This window comes from Salvelinus alpinus, chromosome 3 (genome assembly GCF_045679555.1).
Source record: "Salvelinus alpinus chromosome 3, SLU_Salpinus.1, whole genome shotgun sequence".
Taxonomy (NCBI): Eukaryota; Metazoa; Chordata; class Actinopteri; order Salmoniformes; family Salmonidae; genus Salvelinus; species Salvelinus alpinus.
In genome coordinates this window covers 93255752-93276592 of record NC_092088.1, presented here as the reverse complement: position 1 = coordinate 93276592, position 20841 = coordinate 93255752, and the positions used below count along the sequence as shown (strand labels likewise).

The following is a 20841-nucleotide window of genomic DNA, read 5'->3' as shown; positions in this document are numbered from 1 at the left end:
TGTCATCATCCCCTGACTACTTTATCCTCCAACCCTCCAACATACATAGTGATACATTTGGGGAAGAGTATTACTAGTTGATGTTTTACTGTGAAGACTTTTCTCAAAGAGGAGCTGATCCTTCACTGGGCCTTTCAGAAAGTCTTTAAAGTGGTCTGACTTCTTACCCTGGAAATATGGCTGAACGTGGTGCTGAACGTGGTGCCCTACAGATGCCTGTTCTGTGATGTCTGGGTCTGTCAGATGGACCATGGCTGTACCTTGTCTGGGGGTTTATTGAGCAGATAGGACAGTGGAGAGAAGACAGGAAGGATACAAGTTCCAGTCAAAAGGCAGTGGGCCGGATTATAACCCATTCCGACTTGACCTCGCCTGACTTCCCTGACTAGAAGAGGCCCAAAGCACCAAACTCCGCCCATCTGGCAACTGCAGACAGACTCTATCAAAGTGTTTGAAAGATTAAAAATATATACAGTTGAAGTCAGAAGTTTACATACACTACTTTGTGCATGACACAAGTCATTTTTCCAACAATTGTTTACAAACAGATGATTCACTGTATCACAATTCCATTGGGTCAGAAGTTTACATACACTAAGTTGACTGTGCCTTTAAACAGCTTGGAAAATTCCAGAAAGTGATGTCATGGCTTTAGAAGCTTCTGATAGGCTAATTGACATCATTTGAGTCAATTGGAGGTGTACCTGTGGATGTATTTCAAGGCTTACCTTCAAACGCAGTGCCTCTGCTTGACATCATGGGAAAATCAAAAGAAATCAGCCAAGACCTCAGAGAAATAATTGTAGACCTCCACAAGTCTGGTTCATCCTTGGGAGCAATTTCCAAATGCCTGAAGGTACCACGTTCATCTGTACAAACAATAGTACGCAAATATAAACACCATGGGACCAGACAGCCGTCATACCGCTCAGGAAGGAGACGCGTTCTGTCTCCTAGAGATGAACATACTTTGGTGCGAGAAGTTCAAATCAATCCCAGAACAACAGCAAAGGACTTTGCGAAGATGCTGGAGGAAACATGTACAAAAGTGTTTATATCCACAGTAAAATGAGTCCTATATCGACATAAACCTGAAATGCAACTCAGCAAGGAAGAAGCCACTGCTCCAAAACCGCCGCAAAAAAGCCAGACTATGGTTTGCAACTGCACATGGGAACAAAGATCGCACTTTTTGGAGAAATGTCCTCTGGTCTGATGAAACAAAAATAGAACTGTTTGGCCATAATAACCATCGTTATGTTTGGAGCAAAAGGGGGAGGCTTGCAAGCCGAAGAACACCATCCCAACCGTGAAGTACGGGAGTGGCAGCATCATGTTGTGGGGGTGCTTTGCTGCCTGGTGCACTTCACAAAGTAGATGGCATCATGAGGAAAGAAAATTATGTGGATATATTGAAGCAACATCTCATGACATCAGTCAGGAAGTTAAAGCTTGGTCAAATGGGTCTTCCAAATGGACAAAGACCCCAAGCATACTTCCAAAGTTGTGTCAAAATGGCTTAAGGACAACAAAGTCAAGGTATTGGAGTGGCCATCACAAAGCCCTGACCTCAATCCTATAGAACATTTGTGGGTAGAACTGAAAAAGCATGTGCGAGCAAGGAGGCCTACAAACCTCCGTTACACCAGCTCTGTCAGGAGGAATGGGCCAAAATTCACCCAACTTATTATGGGAAGCTTGCGGAAGGCTACCCGAAACATTTGACCCAAGTTAAACCATTTAAAGGCAATGCTACCAAATACTAATTGAGTGTGTGTGTAAACTTCCGACTCACTGGGAATGTGATGAAAGGAAGCATTCTCTCTACTATTATTCTGACATTTCACATTCTTAAAATAAAGTGGTGATCCTAACTGACCTAAAACAGGGAATTTTTACTAGGATTAAATGTCAGGAATTGTGAAAAACTGAGTTTATATTTATTTGGCTAAGGTGTATGTAAACTTCCCACTTCAACTGTATATACTTGATCAGCTAAGTTGCTTGTCTGGTTAACGTTTATAGGCCTGTATGTCTTGTCTATGCCTCATATATAAGTCAACAAGTTGGCCTTATTAACCAGAATGAAATTGTCTGTAGGCTATGCAGGGCTGTGGTCGAGTCCTGTCCGGGTCTATCAGATACAGTTCCACAGATACAAAGGGTTTCCAATCCTGCGTTGGGTAGCAGTGTTTTGATCCAGTTACTGTAATGCTACTATCATTACCCTGCTCCTCCTATGTTCCTGCACTGTGTTCAGCTCATGAGTTAAGCACTTCCAGAGCTCCTTCAGTACCCACACCGACTGGTATAAAAGGCTCCACAAAGAGCCTCCCTAGGGTGCTTCCCAAATAGCACCCTATTCCCTATTTAGTGCACTACTTTTGACCAGAGCCCTATGGTCATTTGGGACGTAGCCCCCCTAATCTTCCTGTGGTAAATCCTTTAGTTTTATCAGCCAGGGATTACCTCTAGCTGCTTTTAGGAAAGAGCTGGAGAAGGAAACAGAGAGAAAGAAGGATGGAGGTAGAGGGAGGGAAGGAGAGGGAGAGGTAAAGAGAAAGCAAGAGAGAGACAGAAAGACGGAAGGAATATGGTTATGTAGAGACAAAATAAAAACAAATCGTACAGTGTAATCTCTAGTAAAGAGGATCTGTTTGATTAGAAGGAGGGGGATCTCTAGTAAAGAGGACCTGTTTGATTAGAAGGAGGGGGATCTCTAGTAAAGAGGACCTGTTTGATTAGAAGGAGGGGGATCTCTAGTAAAGAGGACCTGTTTGATTAGAAGGAGGGGGATCTCTAGTAAAGAGGACCTGTTTGATTAGAAGGAGGGGGATCTCTAGTAAAGAGGACCTGTTTGATTAGAAGGAGGGGGATCTCTAGTAAAGAGGACCTGTTTGATTAGAAGGAGGGGGATCTCTAGTAAAGAGGACCTGTTTGATTAGAAGGAGGGGGATCTCTAGTAAAGAGGACCTGTTTGATTTGAAGGAGGGGGATCTCTAGTAAAGAGGACCTGTTTGATTTGACGGAGGGGGATCTCTAGTAAAGAGGATCTGTTTGATTAGAAGGAGGTGGATCTCTAGTAAAGAGGACCTGTTTGATTAGAAGGAGGGGGATCTCTAGTAAAGAGGACCTGTTTGATTAGAAGGGGGTGGATCTCTAGTAAAGAGGATCTGTTTGATTAGAAGGAGGTGGATCTCTAGTAAAGAGGACCTGTTTGATTAGAAGGAGGGGGCTCTCTAGTAAAGAGGATCTGTTTGATTTGAAAGAGGGGGATCTCTAGTAAAGAGGACCTGTTTGATTAGAAGGAGGGGGATCTCTAGTAAAGAGGACCTGTTTGATTTGAAGGAGGGGGATCTCTAGTAAAGAGGACCTGTTTGATTTGAAGGAGGGGGATCTCTAGTAAAGAGGACCTGTTTGATTTGAAGGAGGGGGATCTCTAGTAAAGAGGACCTGTTTGATTTGAAGGAGGTGGATCTCTAGTAAAGAGGACCTGTTTGATTTGAAGGAGGTGGATCTCTAGTAAAGAGGACCTGTTTGATTTGAAGGAGGGGGATCTCTAGTAAAGAGGACCTGTTTGATTTGAAGGAGGGGGATCTCTAGTAAAGAGGACCTGTTTGATTAGAAGGAGGGGGATCTCTAGTAAAGTGGATCTGTTTGATTTGAAGGAGGGGGATCTCTAGTAAAGAGGACCTGTTTGATTAGAAGGAGGGGGATCTCTAGTAAAGAGGACCTGTTTGATTTGAAGGAGGGGGATCTCTAGTAAAGAGGACCTGTTTGATTAGAAGGAGGGGGATCTCTAGTAAAGAGGACCTGTTTGATTAGAAGGAGGGGGATCTCTAGTAAAGAGGACCTGTTTGATTTGAAGGAGGGGGATCTCTAGTAAAGAGGACCTGTTTGATTAGAAGGAGGGGGCTCTCTAGTAAAGAGGACCTGTTTGATTTGAAGGAGGGAGGTTGAATGCTAATCCTCCATGTTTGATATCTGACTGATTCCTCTCAAGAGTTTTTCTCTTATGGAGGCTCTCTTCTGAGTGTTTCCCAACCCTCTCCTCCAGTACTCCATCCGTTCCTCTCCTCCAGTACTCCATCCGTTCCTCTCCTCCAGTACTCCATCCGTTCCTCTCCTCCAGTACTCCATCCGTTCCTCTCCTCCAGTACTCCATCCGTTCCTCTCCTCCAGTACTCCATCCGTTCCTCTCCTCCAGTACTCCATCCGTTCCTCTCCTCCAGTACTCCATCCGTTCCTCTCCTCCAGTACTCCATCCGTTCCTCTCCTCCAGTACTCCATCCGTTCCTCTCCTCCAGTACTCCATCCGTTCCTCTCCTCCAGTACTACATCCGTTCCCCTCCTCCAGTACTCCATCCGTTCCTCTCCTCCAGTACTCCATCCGTTCCTCTCCTCCAGTACTCCATCCGTTCCTCTCCTCCAGTACTCCATCCGTTCCTCTCCTCCAGTACTCCATCCGTTCCTCTCCTCCAGTACTCCATCCGTTCCTCTCCTCCAGTACTCCATCTGTACCTCTCCTCCAGTAGCCTCATCCTGTTCCTCTCCTCCAGTAGCCTCATCCTGTTCCTCTCCTCCAGTACTCCATCCGTTCCTCTCCTCCAGTACTCCATCCGTTCCTCTCCTCCAGTACTCCATCCGTTCCTCTCCTCCAGTACTCCATCCGTTCCTCTCCTCCAGTACTCCATCCGTTCCTCTCCTCCAGTACTCCATCCTGTTCCTCTCCTCCAGTACTCCATCCGTTCCTCTCCTCCAGTACTCCATCCGTTCCTCTCCTCCAGTACTCCATCCGTTCCTCTCCTCCAGTGCTCCATCCGTTCCTCTCCTCCAGTGCTCCATCCGTTCCTCTCCTCCAGTGCTCCATCCGTTCCTCTCCTCCAGTACTCCATCCGTTCCTCTCCTCCAGTACTCCATCCGTTCCTCTCCTCCAGTACTCCATCCGTTCCCCTCCTCCAGTAGCCTCATCCGCTCCCCTCCTCCAGTACTCCATCCGTTCTTCTCCTCCAGTACTCCATCCGTTCCTCTCCTCCAGTACTCCATCCGTTCCTCTCCTCCAGTACTCCATCCGTTCCCCTCCTCCAGTAGCCTCATCCGCTCCTTTCCTCCAGTACTCCATCCGTTCCTCTCCTCCAGTACTCCATCCGTTCCTCTCCTCCAGTACTCCATCCGTTCCTCTCCTCCAGTACTCCATCCGTTCCTCTCCTCCAGTACTCCATCCGTTCCCCTCCTCCAGTAGCCTCATCCGCTCCTCTCCTCCAGTACTCCATCCGTTCCCCTCCTCCAGTAGCCTCATCCGCTCCCCTCCTCCAGTACTCCATCCGTTCTTCTCCTCCAGTACTCCATCCGTTCCTCTCCTCCAGTACTCCATCCGTTCCTCTCCTCCAGTACTCCATCCGTTCCCCTCCTCCAGTAGCCTCATCCGCTCCTCTCCTCCAGTACTCCATCCGTTCCTCTCCTCCAGTACTCCATCCGCTCCTCTCCTCCAGTACTACATCTGTTCCTCTCCTCCAGTACTCCATCCACTCCCCTCCTCCAGTACTCCATCCATTCTTCTCCTCCAGTACTCCATCCGTTCCTCTCCTCCAGTACTCCATCCGTTCCTCTCCTCCAGTACTCCATCCGTTCCCCTCCTCCAGTAGCCTCATCCGCTCCTCTCCTCCAGTACTCCATCCGTTCCTCTCCTCCAGTACTCCATCCGTTCCTCTCCTCCAGTACTCCATCTGTACCTCTCCTCCAGTAGCCTCATCCTGTTCCTCTCCTCCAGTAGCCTCATCCTGTTCCTCTCCTCCAGTACTCCATCCGTTCCTCTCCTCCAGTACTCCATCCGTTCCTCTCCTCCAGTACTCCATCCGTTCCTCTCCTCCAGTACTCCATCCGTTCCTCTCCTCCAGTACTCCATCCGTTCCTCTCCTCCAGTACTCCATCCTGTTCCTCTCCTCCAGTACTCCATCCGTTCCTCTCCTCCAGTACTCCATCCGTTCCTCTCCTCCAGTACTCCATCCGTTCCTCTCCTCCAGTGCTCCATCCGTTCCTCTCCTCCAGTGCTCCATCCGTTCCTCTCCTCCAGTGCTCCATCCGTTCCTCTCCTCCAGTACTCCATCCGTTCCTCTCCTCCAGTACTCCATCCGTTCCTCTCCTCCAGTACTCCATCCGTTCCCCTCCTCCAGTAGCCTCATCCGCTCCCCTCCTCCAGTACTCCATCCGTTCTTCTCCTCCAGTACTCCATCCGTTCCCCCTCCTCCAGTACTCCATCCGTTCCTCTCCTCCAGTACTCCATCCGTTCCCCTCCTCCAGTAGCCTCATCCGCTCCTTTCCTCCAGTACTCCATCCGTTCCTCTCCTCCAGTACTCCATCCGTTCCTCTCCTCCAGTACTCCATCCGTTCCTCTCCTCCAGTACTCCATCCGTTCCTCTCCTCCAGTACTCCATCCGTTCCGTTCCCCTCCTCCAGTAGCCTCATCCGCTCCTCTCCTCCAGTACTCCATCCGTTCCCCTCCTCCAGTAGCCTCATCCGCTCCCCTCCTCCAGTACTCCATCCGTTCTTCTCCTCCAGTACTCCATCCGTTCCTCTCCTCCAGTACTCCATCCGTTCCTCTCCTCCAGTACTCCATCCGTTCCCCTCCTCCAGTAGCCTCATCCGCTCCTCTCCTCCAGTACTCCATCCGTTCCTCTCCTCCAGTACTCCATCCGCTCCTCTCCTCCAGTACTACATCTGTTCCTCTCCTCCAGTACTCCATCCACTCCCCTCCTCCAGTACTCCATCCATTCTTCTCCTCCAGTACTCCATCCGTTCCTCTCCTCCAGTACTCCATCCGTTCCTCTCCTCCAGTACTCCATCCGTTCCCCTCCTCCAGTAGCCTCATCCGCTCCTCTCCTCCAGTACTCCATCCGTTCCTCTCCTCCAGTACTCCATCCGTTCCTCTCCTCCAGTACTCCATCTGTTCCTCTCCTCCAGTACTCCATCCGTTCCTTCACAATAAATCCATGTAATATAGTCTACACCTTCACAATAAATCCATGTAATATAGTCTACACCTTCACAATAAATCCATGTAATATAGTCTACACCTTCACAGTAAATCCATGTAATATAATCTACACCTTCACAATAAATCCATGTAATATAGTCTACACCTTCACAGTAAATCCATGTAATATAGTCTACACCTTCACAGTAAACCCATGTAATATAGTCTACACCTTCACAATAAATCCATGTAATATAGTCTACACCTTCACAATAAATCCATGTAACATAGTCTACACCTTCACAGTAAATCCATGTAACATAGTCTACACCTTCACAGTAAATCCATGTAATATAGCCTACACCTTCATAATAAATCCATGTAATATAGTCTACACCTTCACAATAAATCCATGTAATATAGTCTACACCTTCACAATAAATCCATGTTACATAGTCTACACCTTCACAGTAAATCCATGTAACATAGTCTACACCTTCACGTAAATCCATGTAATATAGCCTACACCTTCATAATAAATCCATGTAATATAGTCTACACCTTCACAGTAAATCCATGTAATATAGTCTACACCTTCACAGTAAATCCATGTAATATAGTCTACACCTTCACAATAAATCCATGTAATATAGTCTACACCTTCACAGTAAATCCATGTAATATAGTCTACACCTTCACAATAAATCCATGTATTATAGTCTACACCTTCACAATAAATCCATGTAATATAGTCTACACCTTCACAGTAAATACATGTAATATAGTCTACACCTTCACAGTAAATCCATGTAATATAGTCTACACCTTCACAATAAATCCATGTAATATAGCCTACACCTTCACAATAAATCCATGTAATATTGTCTACACCTTCACAATAAATCCATGTAATATAGTCTACACCTTCACAGTAAATCCATGTAATATAGTCTACACCTTCACAATAAATCCATGTAATATAGTCTACACCTTCACAATAAATCCATGTGATTTAGTCTTCACCTTCACAATAAGTCCATTATTTATTTTAGACAGGTCTAAAGAAGCATGATAAGAAGAAAATGCAGAATATCATAGTCTGACTTGTCCTTATGTTAGGTCCTGATCTGGCTATGCCATATGGCTGTGGGCTGCACCAGTTCAGTTAGCAGACAGGATTTGCTTAGAATTTAATGTCATTATTTTATATTATGAAGAAAACAATTGAACAAAGCTGAATAGAATAGAGAGGATATTTTCTCCAATTGATTTGAGGAAGTGACACATGCGGTTATTCTGTGTTGAGCCGTTAACAAAGAAACAGGTCCTCCTATATGCTTCATTTAGAGTCATTAATGAAACTTTAGTTGTTCTACAAATATTGGGCTGTATGTTTTGATGTTTAATACATTTCGTCAGGCAACAAGATGAGTAGACCTAACGAACAGCAAAAGCATTAGCCTGTCAATCTACTATCCCCCATAGTACAAAAGTTGACCTGTTCTGTGCGAGAAATAAATATTCCAAAAATAGTCTGGGACAGTTGTGGGATGCGATAGATCCTAAATTAATACAACCACTAACATCAAAATAATGTTTTTACACAATGTGGCCGACGCAACAGATCAGAACGTTTAGATTCACATGTTGATACACTATGAGGCTATTTCTTCACATTAGAAGTGCAGCGATGCACACATGGTAAGAGGCTATAAGCACAAATGTTCTATTAGCGGGAAAACACCATTATCAAAAGTGACCGCAAATGTAATTATGCATGTAATGCTTTTATTATACAGGCGCATTTTTATGGTCTTCCCCAAACTTGAATCTCACGTGCTACTTATATATGCCAGTTAGGCTCTACACCCCTTGTAAAGCGGATTAATGTGCTTAATTTTAAGAAGTTATTTGGCCACTTTAGTTGTGATACAAACCTTTTTAAAACATATAGATCTATGGGCTAGGCTACATGCGGTGTGCGACTATGAAAAGGTAGCAAAAAAAGGCTTTGTTTCTTATGCTGGGCATCATTCACAAGTGATCATATATCATTCACAAGCTAATGTCACCCATCAGAATATTCTTGATTTAATCTTGTCTTTACATATACTAAATAATATATGTGTGACATTTGTTTTCGTTTAGAATGGACCATTATCATGCACCTGTCTCGAAACGGGGGCAGCGGGAAAAAATACATGTCTTCTATACACTACAATAGCAAACGGAGGACGCTTTTCTTGTGGTTTGTTTTCTCGCCTGCCAGGTAGGATAGCAAACGGAGGACGCTTTTCTTGTGGTTTGTTTTCTCGCCTGCCAGGTAGGATAGCAAACGGAGGACGCTTTTCTTGTGGTTTGTTTTCTCGCCTGCCAGGTAGGCTACACTCCTGTTGTAAAGAGAAGCAATGTAATATTAGGAAAGTTGAGAATTAAATATAGTAGATCTAACCTATAGAAAGCTGAGCCTCCTCTTTTTACTAGAGGCCATCGCTCTGTTTTTTCACGCAATTACATAGCCTATAGAAAGCTGATCCTCCTCTTTTCACTAGAGGCCATCGCTCTGTTTTCTCACCCAATTACATAACCTATAGAAAGCTGAGCCTCCTCTTTTTACTAGAGGCCATCACTCTGTTTTCTCACGCAATTACATAACCTACAGAAAGCTGAGCCTCCTCTTTTTACTAGAGGCCATCGCTCTGTTTTTTCACGCAATTACATAGCCTATTGAAATGTTGCACAACATGAGCTCATGGGCTCTCATCAAGTGTTTGATTAGATTTTCGAATACATTTGCATTGATGTCAGTGATTTAGAGGGACAATAGAGTGCTGAGTACCAGGCAGTTAGCAAGTTTGGTAGGCTACTAATGACCATCAGCCTCATCAGAGCTTGGAGAATCCTAATTACAGTGGAACATGTGGAATTTGACTGCCTTCATGACTCGAATTTGACTGCCTTCATACGGTCACCACTACAGCCCTACTCCCACCCCACCATACGCCCCAGCCCTGTACCCCTGGCTAGGATTGAATGACGTAGGGGACAGATGGAGACGGGGGGTGGGCCAAAACCCTGGGGTGGATGGATGAAAGGTGGGGTAGGGTTACACCCTGGGCTGGATGGATGAAAGGTGGGGTAGGGTTAAACCCTGGGCTGGATGGATGGGAGGTGGGGTAGGGTTAAACCCTGGGCTGGATGGATGGGAGGTGGGGTAGGGTTACACCCTGGGGTGGATGGATGAAAGGTGGGGTAGGGTTAAACCCTGGGCTGGATGGATGGGAGGTGGGGTAGGGTTAAACCCTGGGCTGGATGGATGAAAGGTGGGGTAGGGTTAAACCCTGGGCTGGATGGATGGGAGGTGGGGTAGGGTTAAACCCTGGGCTGGATGGATGAAAGGTGGGGTAGGGTTAAACCCTGGGCTGGATGGATGGGAGGTGGGGTAGGGTTACACCCTGGGGTGGATGGATGAAAGGTGGGGTAGGGTTAAACCCTGGGCTGGATAGATGGGAGGTGGGGTAGTGTTGGGGGGGGCAGGTTAACACTATCCCACCACTTGATCAATACTAGCCTTAATCAACCCCTATTAGCCAAGGACCCCCACCCCCCCATACCCACACACACACACACACACGGGCGTACAAAATCTCCCTCCTTCAACCTTAAGTAGCCGTCGTCCCATTTTAATTGAATTAAACCAATCGCTGTCCTCTCCACCATTTAAACAAGACCTTGGAAGTGCCTTACAAATTGGCTGAGTGATTTGTCTGTCAAATAGTTGTGTGTGTGTGTGTGGGGGGGGGGGGGGGGGTGATGATAAGGCTTTAATTGGTTCGTTATAAAGCCCTCCAGCCCTGCAATCTCCTCCACTCCTCTCTCCGTCCCCCTCCACTCCTCTCTCCGTCCCCCTCCACTCCTCTCTCCGTCCCCCTCCACTCCTCTCTCCGTCCCCCTCCACTCCTCTCTTCCGTCCCCCTCCACTCCTCTCTCCGTCCCCCTCCACTCCTCTCTCCCGTCCCCCTCCACTCCTCTCTCCGTCCCCCTCCACTCCTCTCTCCGTCCCCCTCCACTCCTCTCTCCGTCCCCCTCCACTCCTCTCTCCCGTCCCCCTCCACTCCTCTCTCCGTCCCCCTCCACTCCTCTCTCCGTCCCCCTCCACTCCTCTCTCCGTCCCCCTCCACTCCTCTCTCCGTCCCCCTCCACTCCTCTCTTCCGTCCCCCTCCACTCCTCTCTCCGTCCCCCTCCACTCCTCTCTCCCGTCCCCCTCCACTCCTCTCTCCGTCCCCCTCCACTCCTCTCTCCGTCCCCCTCCACTCCTCTCTCCGTCCCCCTCCACTCCTCTCTCCGTCCCCCTCCACTCCTCTCTCCGTCCCCCTCCACTCCTCTCTCCGTCCCCCTCCACTCCTCTCTCCCGTCCCCCTCCACTCCTCTCTCCGTCCCCCTCCACTCCTCTCTCCGTCCCCCTCCACTCCTCTCTGTCCCCCTCCACTCCTCTCTCTGTCCCCCTCCACTCCTCTCTCCGTCCCCCTCCACTCCTCTCTCCGTCCCCCTCCACTCCTCTCTGTCCCCCTCCACTCCTCTCTCCGTCCCCCTCCACTCCTCTCCTCTCTTCCGTCCCCCTCCACTCCTCTCTCCCGTCCCCCTCCACTCCTCTCTTCCGTCCCCCTCCACTCCTCTCTCTGTCCCCCTCCACTCCTCTCTCCGTCCCCCTCCACTCCTCTCTCCGTCCCCCTCCACTCCTCTCTCCGTCCCCCTCCACTCCTCTCTCCCGTCCCCCTCCACTCCTCTCTCCGTCCCCCTCCACTCCTCTCTCCGTCCCCCTCCACTCCTCTCTGTCCCCCTCCACTCCTCTCTCCGTCCCCCTCCACTCCTCTCCTCTCTTCCGTCCCCCTCCACTCCTCTCTCCCGTCCCCCTCCACTCCTCTCTTCCGTCCCCCTCCACTCCTCTCTCCGTCCCCCTCCACTCCTCTCTCCCGTCCCCCTCCACTCCTCTCTCCGTCCCCCTCCACTCCTCTCTCCGTCCCCCTCCACTCCTCTCTCCCGTTCCCCTCCTCTCCTCTCTTCCGTCCCCCTCCACTCCTCCCTCCGTTCCACTCCTCTCTTCCGTCCCACCCCTGCCTTCGTCCCACCCCTCCATTTCTCTCTCTGTAATGTGTCTTCAGAGAGGATTACTCAGGTGTGTCTGCCCTCTAAAGGAACTATTCACTTTCCATTATAATTGTAATAATATTCCTGTATGATAAAGGTGGTATTGTGTCTGTATGATAAAGGTGGTATTGTGTCTGTATGATAAAGGTGGTATTGTGTCTGTATGATAAAGGTGGTATTGTGTCTGTATGATAAAGGTGGTATTGTGTCTGTATGATAAAGGTGGTATTGTGTCTGTATGATAAAGGTGGTATTGTGTCTGTATGATAAAGGTTGTATTGTGTCTGTATGATAAAGGTGGTATTGTGGCTGTACGATAAAGGTGGCATTGGGTCTGTACGATAAAGGTGGCATTGTGTCTGTATGATAAAGGTGGTATTGTGTCTGTACGATAAAGGTGGTATTGTGTCTGTGGTAAAGGTGGTATTGGGTCTGTATGATAAAGGTGGTATTGGGTCTGTACGATAAAGGTGGTATTGTGTCTGTATGATAAAGGTGGTATTGGGTCTGTACGATAAAGGTGGTGTTGTGTCTGTACGGTAAAGGTGGTATTGTGGCTGTACGATAAAGGTGGTATTGTATCTGTATGATAAAGGTGGTATTGTGTCTACATGATAAAAGTGGTATTGTGGCTGTATGATAAAAGTGGTATTGCGTCTGTATGATAAAGGTGGTAGTGTGTCTGTATGATAAAGGTGGTATTGTGTCTGTATGATAAAGGTTGTATTGTGTCTGTACGATAAAGGTGGTATTGTGTCTGTACGATAAAGGTGGTATTGTGTCTGTATGATAAAGGTGGTATTGTGTCTGTATGATAAAGGTGGTATTGTGTCTGTACGATAAAGGTGGTATTGTGTCTGTATGATAAAGGTGGTATTGTGTCTGTATGATAAAGGTGGTAGTGTGTCTGTATGATAAAAGTGGTATTGGGTCTGTATGGTAAAGGTGGTATTGTCTGTATGATAAAGGTGGTATTGTGTCTGTATGATAAAGGTGGTAGTGTGTCTGTATGATAAAAGTGGTATTGGGTCTGTACGATAAAGGTGGTATTGTGTCTGTATGATAAAGGTGGTATTGTGTCTGTATGATAAAGGTGGTATTGTGTCTGTATGATAAAGGTGGTATTGTGTCTGTATGGTAAAGGTGGTAGTGTGTCTGTATGATAAAGGTGGTATTGTGTCTGTATGGTAAAGGTGGTAGTGTGTCTGTATGATAAAAGTGGTATTGGGTCTGTATGGTAAAGGTGGTATTGTCTGTATGATAAAGGTTGTATTGTGTCTGTATGATAAAGGTGGTATTGTGTCTGTACGGTAAAGGCGGTATTGTGTCTGTATGGTAAAGGCGGTATTGTGTCTGTATGATAAAGGTGGTATTGTGTCTGTATGATAAATTTGGTGTTGTGTCTGTATGATAAAGGTGGTATTGTGTCTGTATGATAAAGGTTGTATTGTGTCTGTATGATAAAGGTGGTATTGTGTCTGTATGATCAAAGTGGTATTGGGTCTGTACGATAAAGGTGGTATTGTGTCTGTATGATAAAGGTGGTATTGTGTCTGTATGATAAAGGTGGTATTGTGTCTGTATGGTAAAGGTGGTATTGTGTCTGTATGGTAAAGGTGGTATTGTGTCTGTATGATAAAGGTGGTATTGTGTCTGTATGATAAAAGTGGTATTGGGTCTGTACGATAAAGGTGGTATTGTGTCTGTACGATAAAGGTGGTATTGTGTCTGTATGATAAAGGTGGTATTGTCTGTATGATAATGGTTGTATTGTGTCTGTATGATAAAGGTGGTATTGTGTCTGTATGGTACAGGCGGTATTGTGTCTGTATGGTAAAGGTGGCATTGTGTCTGTATGGTAAAGGTGGTATTGTGTCTGTATGGTAAAGGTGGTATTGTGTCTGTATGGTAAAGGTGGTATTGTGTCTGTATGATAAAGGTGGAATTGTGTCCTGGGCCCGTAGTCATAAAGCATCTGAGGAGGAGTGCTGGTCTAGGATCAGTTTTGCCTTTTAAATCATGATGATGAATAAGAGGGGGACCTGATCCTAGATCAGCACTTGGTGAAAAAGGGCTCTGGGCTGACACTATCTGATTCTCCATTCACAGAAAACTAGTCTTTTGTCCATCGTTTCCTCTTTGTGGAATCATCTAGTTTCATCAGTCTGTTCCTCTAACAGCTTGGGTCAATAGCTTCTAAAAGGTTGCGTATTTTCTTCATGTCCTCCTTTCCACTCTATTTGTCCCTGTTTCCTGGTAGAGTGGAGTGGGATGTGGTGGTATTGGGTCTACTGTTTCCTGGTAGAGTGGAGTGGGATGTGGTGGTATTGGGTCTACTGTTTCCTGGTAGAGTGGAGTGGGATGTGGTGGTATTGGGTCTACTGTTTCCTGGTAGAGTGGAGTGGGATGTGGTGGTATTGGGTCTACTGTTTCCTGGTAGAGTGGAGTGTGATGTGGTGGTATTGGGTCTACTGTTTCCTGGTAGAGTGGAGTGGGATGTGGTGGTATTGGGTCTACTGTTTCCTGGTAGAGTGGAGTGTGATGTGGTGGTATTGGGTCTACTGTTTCCTGGTAGAGTGGAGTGGGATGTGGTGGTATTGGGTCTACTGTTTCCTGGTAGAGTGGAGTGTGATGTGGTGGTATTGGGTCTACTGTTTCCTGGTAGAGTGGAGTGGGATGTGGTGGTATTGGGTCTACTGTTTCCTGGTAGAGTGGAGTGGGATGTGGTGGTATTGGGTCTACTGTTTCCTGGTAGAGTGGAGTGTGATGTGGTGGTATTGGGTCTACTGTTTCCTGGTAGAGTGGAGTGGGATGTGGTGGTGTTGGGTCTACTGTTTCCTGGTAGAGTGGAGTGGGATGTGGTGGTATTGGGTCTACTGTTTCCTGGTAGAGTGGAGTGGGATGTGGTGGTATTGGGCCTACTGTTTCCTGGTAGAGTGGAGTGGGATGTGGTGGTATTGGGTCTACTGTTTCCTGGTAGAGTGGAGTGGGATGTGGTGGTATTGGGTCTACTGTTTCCTGGTAGAGTGGAGTGGGATGTGGTGGTATTGGGTCTACTGTTTCCTGGTAGAGTGGAGTGTGATGTGGTGGTATTGGGTCTACTGTTTCCTGGTAGAGTGGAGTGGGATGTGGTGGTATTGGGTCTACTGTTTCCTGGTAGAGTGGAGTGGGATGTGGTGGTATTGGGTCTACTGTTTCCTGGTAGAGTGGAGTGGGATGTGGTGGTATTGGGTCTACTGTTTCCTGGTAGAGTGGAGTGTGATGTGGTGGTATTGGGTCTACTGTTTCCTGGTAGAGTGGAGTGGGATGTGGTGGTATTGGGTCTACTGTTTCCTGGTAGAGTGGAGTGGGATGTGGTGGTATTGGGTCTACTGTTTCCTGGTAGAGTGGAGTGGGATGTGGTGGTATTGGGTCTACTGTTTCCTGGTAGAGTGGAGTGGGATGTGGTGGTATTGGGTCTACTGTTTCCTGGTAGAGTGGAGTGGGATGTGGTGGTATTGGGTCTACTGTTTCCTGGTAGAGTGGAGTGTGATGTGGTGGTATTGGGTCTACTGTTTCCTGGTAGAGTGGAGTGGGATGTGGTGGTATTGGGTCTACTGTTTCCTGGTAGAGTGGAGTGGGATGTGGTGGTATTGGGTCTACTGTTTCCTGGTAGAGTGGAGTGGGATGTGGTGGTATTGGGTCTACTGTTTCCTGGTAGAGTGGAGTGTGATGTGGTGGTATTGGGTCTACTGTTTCCTGGTAGAGTGGAGTGGGATGTGGTGGTATTGGGTCTACTGTTTCATGGTAGAGTGGAGTGGGATGTGGTGGTATTGGGTCTACTGTTTCCTGGTAGAGTGGAGTGGGATGTGGTGGTATTGGGTCTACTGTTTCCTGGTAGAGTGGAGTGGGATGTGGTGGTATTGGGTCTACTGTTTCCTGGTAGAGTGGAGTGTGATGTGGTGGTATTGGGTCTACTGTTTCCTGGTAGAGTGGAGTGGGATGTGGTGGTATTGGGTCTACTGTTTCCTGGTAGAGTGGAGTGGGATGTGGTGGTATTGGGTCTACTGTTTCCTGGTAGAGTGGAGTGGGATGTGGTGGTATTGGGTCTACTGTTTCCTGGTAGAGTGGAGTGTGATGTGGTGGTATTGGGTCTACTGTTTCCTGGTAGAGTGGAGTGGGATGTGGCCTGTCTGTCATTAACCTGAGTGGTTGTTCCTCTCATCTCCTTTATGTGTCAGGCGTTCCATCAGGTGAAAACAACCAATTTCAAAGACTGCATCCTGACCTCAACATCTGTTGAGATGTGTCTGTTACTTAAACTCTGTGAAGCATTTATTTGGGCTGTAATTTCTGAGGCTGGTAACTCTTATGAACTTATCCTCTGCAGCTGAGGTAACTCTGGGTATTCCTTTCCTGTAGCGGTCCACATGAGAGCCAGTTTCATCATAGCGCTTGATGGTTTTTGCTTTTAGACACTTTTAAAGTTCTAGAAATTTTCCATATTGACTGTCTTTAAGTAATGGACTGTCGTTTCTCTTTGCTTATTTGAGCTGTTCTTGCTATAATATGGACTTGGTATTTTACCAAATAGGGCTATCTTCTGTATACCCCCCCTACCTTGTCACAACACAACTGATTGGCCCAAACATATTAAGAAGGAAAGAAATTCCACAAATGTACTTTTAACAAGACACACCTGTTAATTGAAATGCATTCCAGGTGACTACCTCATGAAGCTGGTTGAGAGAATGCCAAGAGTGTACAAAGCTGTCAGCAAGGCAAAGGGTGGCTACTTTGAAGAATATCAAATATAAAATATATTTAGATTTTTTTAACAGTATTTTGGTTACTACATGATTCCATATGTGTTATTTCATTGTTTTGATGTCTTCACTATTATTCTACAATGTAGAAAATAGTAAAATGAATGAAAAACCCTTGAATGAGTAGGTGTGTCCAGACTTTTAAATAGCACTGTACCTATCATCAGAACATGTCAGACATCCTGTCTAGAACAGCACATAAGGGCTTCAGCGTCGAGTCACTCTGCATGTTGGCTGTTTACACATGTAGAACATCCTGGTTCTCCCTCCAGGTCTGTTCTACTCTACATCCATAACCATGCAGAACATCCTGGTTCTCTCTCCAGGTCTGTTCTACTCTACATCCATAGCCATGCAGAACATCCTGGTTCTCCCTCCAGGTCTGTTCTACTCTACATCCATAGCCATGCAGAACATCCTGGTTCTCCCTCCAGGTCTGTTCTACTCTACATCCATAGCCATGCAGAACATCCTGGTTCTCCCTCCAGGTCTGTTCTACTCTACATCCATAACCATGCAGAACATCCTGGTTCTCTCTCCAGGTCTGTTCTACTCTACATCCATAGCCATGCAGAACATCCTGGTTCTCTCTCCAGGTCTGTTCTACTCTACATCCATAGCCATGCAGAACATCCTGGTTCTCTCTCCAGGTCTGTTCTACTCTACATCCATAGCCATGCAGAACATCCTGGTTCTCTCTCCAGACCTGTTCTACTCTACATCCATAGCCATGCAGAACATCCTGGTTCTCTCTCCAGACCTGTTCTACTCTACATCCATAGCCATGCAGAACATCCTGGTTCTCTCTCCAGGTCTGTTCTACTCTACATCCATAGCCATGCAGAACATCCTGGTTCTCTCTCCAGGTCTGTTCTACTCTACATCCATAGCCATGCAGAACATCCTGGTTCTCTCTCCAGGTCTGTTCTACTCTACATCCCTAACCATGCAGAACATCCTGGTTCTCTCTCCAGGTCTGTTCTACTCTACATCCATAGCCATGCAGAACATCCTGGTTCTCCCTCCAGGTCTGTTCTACTCTACATCCATAGCCATGCAGAACATCCTGGTTCTCTCTCCAGGTCTGTTCTACTCTACATCCATAGCCATGCAGAACATCCTGGTTCTCTCTCCAGGTCTGTTCTACTCTACATCCATAGCCATGCAGAACATCCTGGTTCTCTCTCCAGACCTGTTCTACTCTACATCCATAGCCATGCAGAACATCCTGGTTCTCTCTCCAGGTCTGTTCTACTCTACATCCATAGCCATGCAGAACATCCTGGTTCTCTCTCCAGGTCTGTTCTACTCTACATCCATAACCATGCAGAACATCCTGGTTCTCCCTCCAGGTCTGTTCTACTCTACATCCATAACCATGCAGAACATCCTGGTTCTCTCTCCAGACCTGTTCTACTCTACATCCATAGCCATGCAGAACATCCTGGTTCTCTCTCCAGACCTGTTCTACTCTACATCCATAACCATGCAGAACATCCTGGTTCTCTCTCCAGACCTGTTCTACTCTACATCCATAGCCATGCAGAACATCCTGGTTCTCTCTCCAGACCTGTTCTACTCTACATCCATAACCATGCAGAACATCCTGGTTCTCCCTCCAGGTCTGTTCTACTCTACATCCATAGCCATGCAGAACATCCTGGTTCTCTCTCCAGGTCTGTTCTACTCTACATCCATAGCCATGCAGAACATCCTGGTTCTCTCTCCAGGTCTGTTCTACTCTACATCCATAGCCATGCAGAACATCCTGGTTCTCCCTCCAGGTCTGTTCTACTCTACACCCATAGCCATGCAGCATTTTAGGCTTTGAAGGTAAAACCTTCCCTGAACAACATGAAATAACACATATTCAGGGGTGGTATAGACAGAGGGTGGTAGCGACGGTTGTTGCCAGATGTGCACGACGCTCGTTGGTCCGTTGGCTCTGCCAACGTGTAACAGGCTGTAATGTGGTGGAAACGCTGGCTGTAGCTTGTCAGAGGAGGTATTACCCAATACTCACGCCTTAACCAATGAGCTTTGTCTGAGAGAGTTAGAGGGGGTGGCTGCTGTGGCTGTTTACAATATGGAGGAGCTGGGATGATCCTGTTACAGATAAACAACAACACCACCAGCAGGAAAAACAGCTCTACTTTCTCGTGTACAATCCCCCTGTGTGTGTGTGTGTGTGTGTGTGTGTGTGTGTGTGTGTGTGTGTGTGTGTGTGTGTGTGTGTGTGTGTGTGTGTGTGTGTGTGTGTGTGTGTGTGTGTGTGTGTGTGTGTGTGTGTGTGTGTGTGTGTGTGTGTGACTGTCTTTCTCTCTCCCCACACAACAAATGGTCTGTAAGGATGTTGAAGGAGATGGAAGACCCCTCTCAGCCTCTTCCTCCTCTTCCTCTTCTTCCTCTTCATGGAGGAATAAAAGTGAAGGAGGGTTTATAACAGGATGGTAGGATGGTGGTCCTGGGCCCTCAGTCATAAATCTATAGCCCATTAATCTCCTTTTAACTGCCGTCTTCCACAAACAAATTAGGGGTGCAGGAGGTCACCGATCGTCCCCCGATAACCACAACGTTTATCAATGAATCTAAGCTGCTGCTAACGGCTGGGGAAACTCATTAAGGAAGGAGGCTCTTCCTGATGGAATTATGCTCTGCAGGTAAAGAGGTTGGAGAGGAGGGGGGTGGTGTGTGTCTACTTGACTTAGGCCCCACACACACACACACACACACACACACACACACACACACACACACACACACACACACACACACACACACACACACACACACACAGCAGCAATGCAGGCCCCCATGCATTGTCCGGGGCGGGCTGCGTGGACTCATAAGTGATGAGAGGGGTGATAGCAGGAAGCCAATTAAAATGAACATAATTACAAAGTCACCCCTGTGACGCTATGCAGGGCCTGATCAGAATAAACATACCTCAACAGCCAGGACAGGACAGGAGAGGAGAGGAGAGGAGAGGAGGCAGAGTGACGCTATGCAGGGCCTGATCAGAATAAACATACCTCAACAGACAGGACAGGAGAGAAGAGGAGAGGAGGAGAGGAGAGGAGAGGAGAGGAGAGGAGAGGAGGAGGGGGCAGAGGAGAGGAGGAGGAGGAGAGGAGAGGAGGAAGAGAGGAGGAGGGGGCAGAGTGACGCTATGCAGGGCCTGATCAGAATAAACATACCTCAACAGACAGGACAGGAGAGGAGAGGAGGAGGAGGCAGAGGAGAGGAGGAGGAGAAGAGGAAAAGGAGGGGGCAGAGGAGAGAATAGGAGGGAAGGAGGGGCAGAGGAGAGGGAAGGAGGGAAGGAGGGGGCAGAGGTGAGGGAAGGAGGGGGCAGAGGTGAGGGAAGGAGGGGGCAGAGGTGAGGGAAGGAGGGGGCAGAGGAGAGGGAAGGAGGGGGCAGAGGAGAGGGAAGGAGGGGGCAGAGGTGAGGGAAGGAGGGGGCAGAGGTGAGGGAAGGAGGGGGCAGAGGTGAGGGAAGGAGGGGGCAGAGGTGAGGGAAGGAGGGGGCAGAGGTGAGGGAAGGAGGGGGCAGAGGTGAGGGAAGGAGGGGGCAGAGGAGAGGGAAGGAGGGGGCAGAGGTGAGGGAAGGAGGGGGCAGAGGTGAGGGAAGGAGGGGGCAGAGGTGAGGGAAGGAGGGGGCAGAGGTGAGGGAAGGAGGGGGCAGAGGTGAGGGAAGGAGGGGGCAGAGGTGAGGGAAGGAGGGGGCAGAGGAGAGGGAAGGAGGGGGCAGAGGTGAGGGAAGGAGGGGGCAGAGGTGAGGGAAGGAGGGGGAAGAGGAGAGGAGGGGGCAGAGGAGAGGGAAGGAGGGGGCAGAGGAGAGAGGAGAGGGAAGGAGGGGGCAGAGGAGAGGGAAGGAGGGGGCAGAGGAGAGGAGAGGAGGGGGCAGAGGAGGG

At 47.9% G+C, this 20841-nt stretch overlaps 2 protein-coding genes across 2 annotated transcripts in view; one reads left to right on the top strand and one right to left on the bottom strand.

Moving 5' to 3' along the window:
• ehbp1 (EH domain binding protein 1) overlaps positions 1-20841 on the top strand; it is a 390693-nt gene that overhangs the window by 124921 nt on the left and 244931 nt on the right. The window lies entirely within an intron of this gene.
• Positions 9356-16838, bottom strand: LOC139569665 (uncharacterized). The gene is made up of 5 exons (XM_071391073.1): positions 16125-16838; positions 15495-15770; positions 14910-15050; positions 14595-14690; positions 9356-9363 (listed from the first exon to the last, which is right to left on the bottom strand). Exons 1-5 carry the CDS (start codon positions 16324-16326, stop codon positions 9356-9358), a joined length of 723 nt encoding a protein of 240 aa, XP_071247174.1. The 5' UTR covers positions 16327-16838.

Coding starts and splice junctions, on each gene's coding strand:
- LOC139569665 (XM_071391073.1), bottom strand. CDS start 16,326: ATGAGAGGAACAACCACTCAGGTTAATGACAGACAGGCCACATCCCAC. Junction 15,771..16,124: donor CTCCACTCTACCAGGAAACA/GTAGACCCAATA, acceptor CCACTCTACCAG/GAAACAGTAGACCCAATACC. Junction 14,691..14,909: donor CTCCACTCTACCAGGAAACA/GTAGACCCAATA, acceptor CCACTCTACCAG/GAAACAGTAGACCCAATACC.